Raw genomic sequence first — 11451 nt, forward strand, 5'->3', positions numbered from 1 at the left:
AAGCAATGTGGCTAGGTGGATGAACCAAGCATGTGTTGTAACACATTCCCACCTGGCCTTAATTTCTTCAGTCTCAGCCTTTCTTCTCGGTAACTTTTTCTTTCTTCACTCCCTTCCAGTTTCCTACACCTTTTATTTTCTGACCTGTATATTTTTCCCCGCCACCCCATGTCTACCACATACAATGCACTTCGATTTCTGCTCTTATTAACTCTTGAACAATGTTTTGACAGTCAGGTTTCATATCTAGTTCAGTGCTGCCCCAAACAACCAGTCTTTCCTTCCAATCCTGTCCAGTAAATCGCACTTTATCTGGAGTTCTGGGACTTCCCAACTCTCCCAATCGTCTAAACATAAACGTTGCCAGTCCTTTTTCTTCGTGCCTCTTCCTCCCCTTTCAAATCTTCTGCCAGAAGGATCCAATGGCTCTGAAAGTATGCGTGTGTGTGTTTTCTCCTGCTGCCTCCTGATGAGCAGATTTCTTTATCTGTCCAGGAAAATGGTTAAGTTACACATGATTTCAGATCAGAGAGAAAAAGTCCAGCACAATTTGCACAAAAGAACCAGTTAGTTACAGAGTCATCAAGGTGACAGTCTTGTGAAAGCCTGTGTAAATCTTGCTTGAATGACAATGACAGGGTTACACTGAGTATTTTGCTTGCAATGGTTACTTACCAGTTTCATATTATTGATGTATTTATCTACACAGAATCTTCTCTATTGTTAATCTGTTGACAAATTTTCTGTGCACAAGTCCATTCAGAATTACTGCACTAAGTACTGTAGTGGTAGTGGGATAACATTGTTACAGTCCTTAAAAAAAAAAGAGAGAGAGAGAGAGAGAGAGAGAGAGAGAGAGGGAGGGAGAAAAGGTCAGTTTGACTGTATAGCATACAGAGGTAAAAGACTCAAGTGTACACCATTTTATTAACAGTTATAAAAACCATATATTTCCTTCTGTCAGATGAAATTACAATACAAAATATTAAAGATTTCATCCAGACAGTAGCTAACAGTAATCACAGTTCTTTGAGCAACCAGTGGTGTACCTAAAGGTGTACTGCAGGTACTGTGCACATCCAGAATGTTTATTTCACTTGAGAATTGGCTTGTTTACATAATAATGTGTTTTACAGTATTAATCTGTGGTCTTATATCATCTACATACCTCTCATAAATCATAAATGCATAATGGAATCAATATAAACACCAAATACACTGTATTTCAAGTGTAAGATGACAAGCTCTTAATTAGCAGTTGATTTAACTAAGGAATGAAATAGCTACACTATAAAATTAATCAGTCCTCAAAGATTGTTGCAGTGCAATGAATATAGTATGCTTATTGTTTTCGGTGCTTAGACAACATTCTCTCCATCCTTGGAGGGACAAAACTGAATAACTGGTAATTATTCACATAAACTGTACCAAACACCAAACTGGTTTTTGACAAGATGTTTTTAGATTATTTTTGGAAGTCAAAAATATATTTCATCCCTACAAATCCTTTGGTTGACATTGCATTTGACAGTGCTTCCTTGTATCTTTCAAATCCAATCAATGTATGTTTTGGAGGATTCAATTTCCTTTCGATTATAAGGTTGGTTAACTCTTCAAACATTCTAGATCTTTCAGGGCTGTTAGCATTTTCATTACTCCATCTTGTCATCCAATATCCACGGACAGTTATATCCTTAAATATAAGAGCTGATGTAGGCACAGTCACAGGTTCTCGGGACATCCCCCCGTATGTAACCATAACACCACCACTGTCCAAATGTCTCATCACTTCAAGTGCATTTTTGCCTCCAACACAATTTAGTGCTAACTTTGGTCTTACTAAAACACCTTTCTTGAAAAGATCTGTAGTCCTGAAAATATTCAATATTTTAGTCTTTCTTAGATAAGAACATGTCATCAAGATTATTTACCATATTATGCAGTAAAGGAAAATCCAAGGAGGAATATATGCACATGAGGATAGATCATGGTTCTCCAAATTCAACAGTTGAACACAGGATGGATACATAAAAAGAGCAATAATTGCTTCCTTAATATTTAGAACAGGGTATCTTGGTCTGACATTCCTGATACAGAGAATGATAAAGCCAAAATTTCTGTAACACATACTGGCTGATGAAGAAGCAACATAAATTGGTGCATCATGTTAATGAAATGAGCAGTAATCCCGAAACTGTACAATATTTTTAACTTTCAGAATTATCTTTCATTAATGCTTAGGCAGAGCAGAAACGTACAGATACTGCAAAAGTTTTGGAGAGTTCACCTAAGTCTTTTTATTTGTTTGCATTTAAGTTCAGAGGAAGTGGAGATATGAAGAAGTCTGCAGAATAAAGTGCTAACCCTCAATTTAGTAATGATTAGTCTGATCATGTTAACTGTTATGTTTCCGAATGCTCCACACTGGGACATAGTTGACACAAGTATAGTATTAAAAAAGCACTCTCTGCTATGTAATTTCTCCCACCTCTTTATATTTATGTTCTAGAATCTGAACTTTACCACATATATAGCATACAATATCTCAAAATACATATTGTAGGTTAGCACTTTCTTCCACTAATCCTTTTATATTTAAATTTATGTACATTACTCTGTGATCAGTTGAGGATTGCAACTGTATAACATCATCATCATCTTGGACAGTTTCCAGCCACTGGCTGGGTCTGTCGGGAACACAAGCCTCTCCATCGTGTTCTGTCTTTCCACCATTCCCCCTCTTCCACCTTCGTCCAGTTCTCTCCTCTTCTCGTCACACATTCCTTCACTCCCTTCACCCATCTATCTCTTGGTCTTCCTCTGGGCCTCTTCCCCTCCAGTTGCAGATCAAACATCCTCTTTGGAATTCTTCCCTCATCCATTCTCTTCATGTGTCCATACCACTGCAGTCTTGATTTTTCTATCCTGTCCTGTACTGGTTCCTCCTTTAGTCTTTCCCTCACATACACATTTCACAATCTGTCTCGTCTTGTTACACTCAACCTGCTCCTCTGGAACTTCATTTCACTAGCCTGTATTCTACTTTTGTCACTTTTGTGCATTACCCATGTCTCACTTCCGTATGCCAATATGGGGACAAAGTAGGTTCGGTATATAATTCCCTTGGATTTCTGTGGCACCTCCTTGCTCCAAATAAGCCCCCTAATGCATTTGTAGAACTGCCCTGCTTTTCTGCACCTTTCATTTATTTCCATTGCGTTTCCCCCTTACTTTCAATCATGCTTCCCAGGTACTTGAAGTTCTCTACCACTTGTAGTTTTTCCCCTCCACAAGTTATATCCACATGTGGCCTATTTTTCTTCCTTGTTGTGACAATTATTTCACTTTTCTTTGCAGAGAAATGCATTCCATATTGTGCTGCCGTTGCCTCCCATACATCTAACTGCTCTTGCACCTCCTTCTCGCAATTTCCCCATAACATCAGGTCATCGGCAAAAAGCACTGCTTTCATTTTATGATCTCCAATTGCATCTGATACTTGCTGTAGGATTTCATCCATAACAATAATAAACAATAAAGGCGAAAGTGCACTTCCCTGTCGCAGCCCATTTTCCAGCTTGAACCATGCAGTACGTTCCCTCCCCACTTTCACACAACTCTCACTTCCCTCATACATTTTTCTGACTTTTCGTGTTATCTCTTCATCTATCCCTTTTGTGTTCAGCACATCCCAGAGCTTGTCCCTACAGATACTGTCATACGCCTTCTCAATATCTAAAAAGGCCATGATTAAGTCCTTCCCCTGCAGTTGCCTTACCGCAAATATAAGGTCCGTTGTTGATCTTCCCGGTCTGAAACCATACTGCTCCTCTTGCAGTCTGCTTTCAATACTGCTTCTTATTCTCTTCTCCAGGATCTTTTCATAGATTTTTCCACAGTGGCATAGCAGAGTGATTCCTCTGTAGTTCTCACATCTCCTTTTACCCCCTTTCTTGAAGATCGGGACTATAATTCCTTTCTTCCAATCCTCAGGAATTCTGTTCTCCTTCCACATCACCCTCAGCACTCTGTATAGCCACTGGGTTCCTACTTCTCCTGCTGCTCGTATCATATCCACTGTTACTTCGTCCCAACCTGGTGCCTTGCCCCCTTTCATCCTCTTTATGGCTTCTTCCACTTCATTCCAAGTTAGATCATCAATTTCCCCACTATTATAATCGTCTGCTGCCTTAGGCTCTCCATCGCTGTTAGTTACCCGCTTGGCGGCATTCAACAGATCTTCAAAGTACTCCTTCCAAATCTTTTTGAGCTCATGCATTTCCTCCACAACTCTTCCATTATTATATGTATAACACAAGTTACAAAACTTCACTTTCTTTTTATTTCCAATAACAGTTTGGCATAAAGCATTCCAATAACACACTGCCATATTCGAGTGTCCATTGTTATCATTACATTATTTTGTGTAGAACACACTGCATGGCAAGTGACAAAACTCTGCATTGCAAGTGAAAGGAATGTGTACTAAATGTCAAAGTATTGCTGAAACACTTTGTGCTGTACTGTCATTGGCAACAAAACAGAGACTGAAGGAAAAAAGTGTGAAATTTTGTATATGTGAAGATTTTTCAGGTTAATGAAATGCAGAAACAAACTGCCCAAATTTTATGTGACATCTGAACGACTTGTCTAGACGAGCCCTCAACCAGCACTGACAGCTTGCCAGTCACCTCCAACCCTGTGTGCCTTTATTAGCAAGTAGAGTGTCTCCTGCTGTTTTATAAGAAATCAGACAAGACTTGCACCAAATAAGGTAGCCCAGTGGTTAGCACATTGGATTCGCATTTGAGAGGATGATGGTTCAAACCCTGTCTGGGCATTCTGATTTAGGTTTTCTGTGATTTCCCAAAACACTAGAGGCAAATGCCAGGATGATTCCTTTGAAAGGGCATGGTCAACTTCCTTCCCCATCCCTCTCTAATCCGATGGGACAGATGACATTTTTTGCTCTGGTTTGTGACCACAGATGAAACTTGGGTGCACTACTATAGCCCATAGACAAGACAACAATCAAAGCAGTGGAAACATGCTGATTGTATATCACTGAAGAAATATGGTGACCATGATGCCACTTATTACACGTGCAACCAACTGCAAACAACATGTGAAATACTTACACCAGTCATAAAATGAACTAGTGAGACAACTGCTGGAACTAGTGAATTTTTGGCAGAGAGAAACTAAATATCTAACAAAATGAGTAATGACACCATTTAAAAAAATCAAGCACACAAAATTCTCAACAATCAGCACAACCAAAAAACCCATTGGTATTGTGTATTTTGCTTGTCCTAGTCAGGTCAAACATAGCCCACAATATCAACAACCCACAACTAGTAGAACTAACTAAGAAACATACTACACTTAAAAAGAATGTCTACCATACAAAGTCAGGTGACAAATAAATATAAGATGGCACATCATATTCACATTCTCATCACCGCTGCACCCCCCCCCCCCCCTTCTCTCTCTCTCTCTCTCTCTCTCTCTCTCTCTCTCTCTCTCTCTCTCACACACACACACACACACACACACACACATTCCATAACTGTGCCAGATAACTTGAGAAGTTTAATTGCTGCATCGATAACAGTGACTGTAGCAGCAAATTTCGTTGTGAGATCCTTACCTAGTACCAAATGAAAAAACAACTTTCAAACCATTAACAACATGGCAAACTAATAATATCAAAACCGAAAACAAATCAATAACCCACAGCTAATAAGATAAACCTATCTCACTGACAAGGCAACAAAAGCCAACCACCAAGCAACACACAGCACTAAGTCCAACACGGCACTAACATCTCTCTGACAATTAAAGACATAAACATCCCACAGCAGAATGTACCAACACGTATTCCAACATGCCCTCTACAAACATAATCCATTTCCAAGATACTGCACCACAATGATGTTACACAAAAAAACACAGTTATGTCATTGGTCAAAGCACATGGGTGGAATCAAAATTTTTGGTTAACCACAAAAAAGGTATGAAGATCTGGGAGGTCAAAGATAATATATCTGTACCAGTTCCTGTTCAATGCTATTAGAAGGGAGAGATAGAGTGAGAAGTAAATATGAATATAAAAGAAAAGAAATCGACTGGAAAGGATAATAGAAATACTGTGTAATAAATAACTAAATAGAGTAAACTGGGAGTGAAGGAAGTGGACTGGTGGGGCACTTTTTTACGATGGGTCTGCAATTATGACAGAATGAAAGGACATGTTGGAGTATAAGTTCATATCTCCAGAGTTCAGAGAAACTGCTGTTGGTTGAAAAGGTTCAGATGACATATGTGGTATACAACATATTCAGGTTTATGGAGTTTAGAGAAACTGTCGTCATGTGGAACGGTTCAGATGACATATGTGGAATAACATGTATGTAGGTTTACAAAGTTATTGTGTAACACACAATCCATGACCATTACTGCCATCTAGAAGATGGATAGTCACATTAGGCAGGTTTTTCAGTAGTGGTTTCGGGGCTGTTAGCCTTGAGGCAGTGATGATGATCTGTGTTATTAAAGCTTTCTTTGCCCTGACCCCTCCCCGCCCCACCACCGCCACCGCCAAAGTTTTAAATTGTAGTATGCACTGTTCAATAAAATTAAGTTAAAAATTAATAAAAGAGCAGCATATCAAGCATTTTATAATGAGTAGATTTTGGGGAATTTTTATAAGTAATTCTGGAGAATCACATTGTTCAATTGAATGTTTTCATTAACAAATACCAAGTACTATGTTACAACCTGAATACAGTCATGTGATACAATGGCAACATATGAGTGATTTTTACAATTTCACTTTCTGAATACACATGAACAGTATAATGTTCGTATCAGGTTAGTATTATCAACTGAATGATAATTTGCACAGAACAAAATAAATATTTTCATACCTGAGTTCTTCCTCTGTCAATACATATGTCGCTCCAAGCTCTGCCAGAAACTTCTTCAGTTCATCAATATCACTCCTGTTCCGAACAATATTGACAGATTTTATCCCCCAAGCTTTGCACAGCTGTATCACATTTTGCCCCGCTGCACTATTTGCACCATTCTGAATCACTGAATCTCCCTCAGATAACGGTACAAAGTCTTTCAGCATACGGTATGCTGTACAGGGGTTAACAGTAAGTGTGGCAGCTTCCACAATGCCAATCTTGTCAGAGATCTAAAAAAAAAAAACATGCATACCATAAGGAAGGGGGACAGAGAAATGACTTTACTTTTTCCACATCCAACTAACATCCAGGATTCAAGAATTCCATAAATAATGTATAGAGACATTACTTGTGAACATAAACCACAATTTTTTCAGCTGACTGTAATTTATATGATTTCCTGATATTTTATCCATGTAAGTGGTTTTAGTCAATAAAGATCCTAACTTTCCATGAGGGATAATGCAGTGAAATTGCTGGAAATCAAAGGAACAACAGATTTATTGTACGTGAACCTAGTGACAGACAGTAACAGTGTGTTTTATACTTACCTTTTTTAAAGGTACATGTTGCTAGAGTACTACTTGTGACACCATGTATTATGAGAAAGTGTAAGCTGACCCCAAAGCTTCGGCCACCAGCCTCTTCCTTCAGCTAAGTCTAGGGTTTCATCAGCCATCACCAAGTCTAGCAGTCACCAGGGCAAAGCACGGCAGCATAACCTCACTCCACATGAGCCAGAGATTGGCACCCGACCACACCTGTGGGACGTGGACATCTACCAGTCTCTTGTCAATGTACCTAAAATTATGTAGTTAAAAAAAAAATGAGTTCAGCCCAGGTGTTTGCATTTTACTGACTGGTTTCTGTCCTCCATGACTCTCATTCAAACCCTTAATGCCTTTGTAGGGACCAGCCACACCATACTAACACCAAAAGAGTGGCTACCACCACTCCAGTGATGGTCACACAAAACCAACCGCATCTACATTTTGTGTAAAGGCTACACGCTTTGCCTCCATTCCTAATTCAACTTACATGGAGTTCAAGTACTGAGGTAGTGGGAAACTCCAGACTCCGGGCCTCAGCATACGAATGGTGATTGGTTACAAATGACAGCTACTCCATGTGTGCTGTATGGATGGATTCAGCCTCCAGCTGAAATGGACAATGCATGGTGACTGCCTGCTCAATTGCCCTCATGACTGAATTAGTGTATATAAATAGTATCTTGGCGACTGTTTCCCTGCAGCTGGAAAGAGCATCGAGCAGTGACATTGACCCAGCACCCTGCACGTTATTTTGCTACAAGGCCATCATTATAAGAACAATGGTCAATGCTTCAGCAATATTGTCAGCTGTGAAGCAACTCTCACAGTAGGAGCTAAAAGTGTACTGCACCGGGTCTTAACATTAAGAATTTAGGTGGATGACCAGCATTTGTTCCATGTGTACAGCGTTGCTATTTGGATTTCTAAATCCTGTCCATTTTGGAAACAAAGCTATATTGTGAAACCAAACAATGGAATGTCCAGGTTAGAATATCAACAATATTATGTAAAGGATCGACTGCACTGTGAAGATGACACCTTGAGTTGCAGACATTATCAACAAAATGACTGTTACACTTTGAGCTTTTGGCCCAAACCTTCTTCAGAAAAGAAAACACAGACATATTCACATAAGCAGGTGTACCTCATGCACATATGACCACATCTTCACCCAATTCAGCCAGAATACAACTCTTATATTAAACAGAACCAAGATTGCTGCCTTTGTTCAATGTGAGAATTAAATTATGCATTATGGCTGCAGTTGCTTGTGTGAAGGGGTGCATGTTTTCTATCCTGATGAAGGCTTTGGCCAAGATATGAATGTAACAAAATTATTTTTCTGTAATAAATCTAATGTTATGAAAAACATTAAACTTTCATAAGTGTAACAGATGGGAACAGTTAAAAGCTGCAAGTATGAAATAGAAGTGACCTGATTTGCGCAAGTGTGCATTAAACGCATTCCTTGGTAATCTTTTTTCTATTTATCATTTACCAACACTAGGGACATTTTTCAGTCACTGTGTGTTCCCGTAATTTGGAGATTATTCTGTTTACCATCAGAGACACACAAGTTTCAGCCTTCAATGAACACCTTTTTCCATCTATGAAATTTTAAAACATTCATGATCCTTGCTGAGCACCTGTTACCATTAAGAATGTGTCCACCCCACCCTTTCTGTTGTTTTTTTCCTATACCAGTTGGTGTGATTGTCTTTTCACATACCAAGTAATCCAGGGCTTTATAATTTATTCACCAAGCAGCGAAAGAATGTACACATAAAGGGTTATAATTAGGCAAGCTTTCAGAGCCAGTGGCTCCTCCTTCAGGCAGAAGGGTTCAATCTTTCAACCCTTCTGCCTGAAGAAGAGCCACAGCCTCTGAAAGCTTGCATAATTACAACCGTATTTTGTGTGTGCGCTGCTGCATGCTGAGTAGATTTTTGTCCATCCAATTAAATTATACTGGCAAAAATGGATTATTTTCATTGTTATATTAGGGCTTTATAATTTCTCGTAAACAATCGGTCTAGACAAGCAGCAGTTCACTCCTACCTTTAAGTATTTCATCATCGAGTCTATTATTTGGTGCAGATTTCATACAACCCATCAGTTAAAAAAAAAGGGGGGGGGGGTGAAGTGCACCCCTCCAGCTCTGAGCAGTCTCAGAAGTCTTGGTACAAAATTTAGCACGGACTTCACCTTTATGACAGAAAACTAGTACTTCAACATCGAAACACCATTAGTGGAAAGTGAAAATTGTTGGCTGTACCCCTCTTACCGTTATATTTTATTATGGGATCAATTCCATTCTGCTAGTAGGCCTATAATGGCTACAGTTTGATGCATAAAGACATGAAAGACGAAATCTAATACATAAAGTAGTCTGTGATGATAATGCAGTCACTGCTAGGGAGAAAAGGAATTCATTCTAGATTACCTTTTCATTACATAACAAACTGAGGGGCTGAGGGAATGCATCTTTTCAGACAGATTATTTGTCAAGTCCGCTAACATCTTTACGAATAATTTCAATGTACTGCAATGCAAAATGTCAGCGTCTCTCTTTTCTGTTAGAAGGAGACCACTTTCCGCTAACAAAATAGACTGCAATTCATTACCGGTACATAAAAACGCTGTAGTTTTGAATCACACTTACTTTCATTAATTCATCCGCATTACAGACAGCGTGTGTTCGCCATGTACCCCAAGCATTTAATTTTGGTACAACTCTATCGCCGACTTTCAAGTCTGTGACTCCATTGCCTACATCTACAATTTCTCCAACACCTTCATTTCCCGGTATAGAAGGCAATTTTGGTTTTACAGCGTAGACACCCTGAATAGTGTTGATATCTGCGGGGTTTACAGGTGACGCCAACATGCGTATCATAACCTGAAATGATTATGGTTGTAGTACGCGGTACACAGTACAAAAAAATGGCACGAAACATATTTATGGGCAATTAGAAGTGAATATGATTCATGTTACTTCATGTTCAGCAGGTTTTCTTAGCTCTTCTTTTTCTTGTCTTACGACTTTTGGTGGGTCACCGTATTCTGAGTACACAAGTTTAGAGGAAAGTACGCTCTGATGTCTGGCAAACGTTAATATTGCATTATCACGACTAGTCTGTGCAACGAAGCTTGTCATGTTCCGCGACAAAAATTTCAACACACCCATCTTCGACACCATTCTAACCTCAACGCAGCCTCAAGCTCAAACATAATTTGTATATCGAGCTTGTACAATATCGATATCTCTGTTACGCAATGGTCATGAAAGAAAGCCCCTGTGGCCAGGATCGAGAATCGATGTAATGCTGAAATGTTCGAACAGGTGATATCGATGAAATATCGCGCAAATTTAGAATCAACAAAATTTTAGTTTACTGTTTGTTTATGATTTGATTCTTTAGAGTGTTTTTTCATAATTTCATATCTTCTCTGTGAAGTATAATGGGTGAAAACTACATCTTATTGAAAACGAATTACTGTAACGAATGGACATGACAAAAGTGGCGGAAAGTTTTGCAATTATAAACGGTAAATAATAGATGAAACACAGTCTTGTCATCAAACTGCTGTTTAACATCGCAAACATATTGATCTAATTTCTAAGCTATTTAGAGTACATTACATTAAATTTCAGGGAAGTCATGGAAACTACAGGCAGTTTCGCGAGTCGTGTGTGCAAGAAACGACTACTAGACGAGTTGGAGAGGTTGGAAAAGGAGCGCTCCTCTAGTCTTCGCCTGCTTAAGGCATCAAGAAATCTTTTCCAAAAGAGATATCACAAATTTACCTTGCCGTTATCTAGAAGAGGATCTGAGGTTCATCTTTCAATTAATTGTAGCTCCAAATGAGTATTTAAATCTTTTCAATATATCAAGAAATAACAGTTTAACTCGAAAACTGTGATG

At 38.9% G+C, this 11451-nt stretch overlaps 1 protein-coding gene across 1 annotated transcript; it reads right to left on the reverse strand.

Moving 5' to 3' along the window:
* Nucleotides 1–908: 908 nt before the first annotated feature.
* LOC124775122 (enoyl-[acyl-carrier-protein] reductase, mitochondrial) lies at nucleotides 909–10772 on the reverse strand. The gene is made up of 4 exons (XM_047249962.1): nucleotides 10521–10772; nucleotides 10188–10424; nucleotides 6930–7204; nucleotides 909–1871 (listed from the first exon to the last, which is right to left on the reverse strand). The coding sequence occupies exons 1-4, from the start codon at nucleotides 10722–10724 to the stop codon at nucleotides 1466–1468; spliced, it is 1122 nt and encodes a 373-aa protein (XP_047105918.1). The 5' UTR covers nucleotides 10725–10772; the 3' UTR covers nucleotides 909–1465.
* Between the last annotated feature and the right edge of the window lie 679 nt (nucleotides 10773–11451).

This window comes from Schistocerca piceifrons, chromosome 2 (genome assembly GCF_021461385.2).
Source record: "Schistocerca piceifrons isolate TAMUIC-IGC-003096 chromosome 2, iqSchPice1.1, whole genome shotgun sequence".
NCBI classification, from domain to species: Eukaryota; Metazoa; Arthropoda; class Insecta; order Orthoptera; family Acrididae; genus Schistocerca; species Schistocerca piceifrons.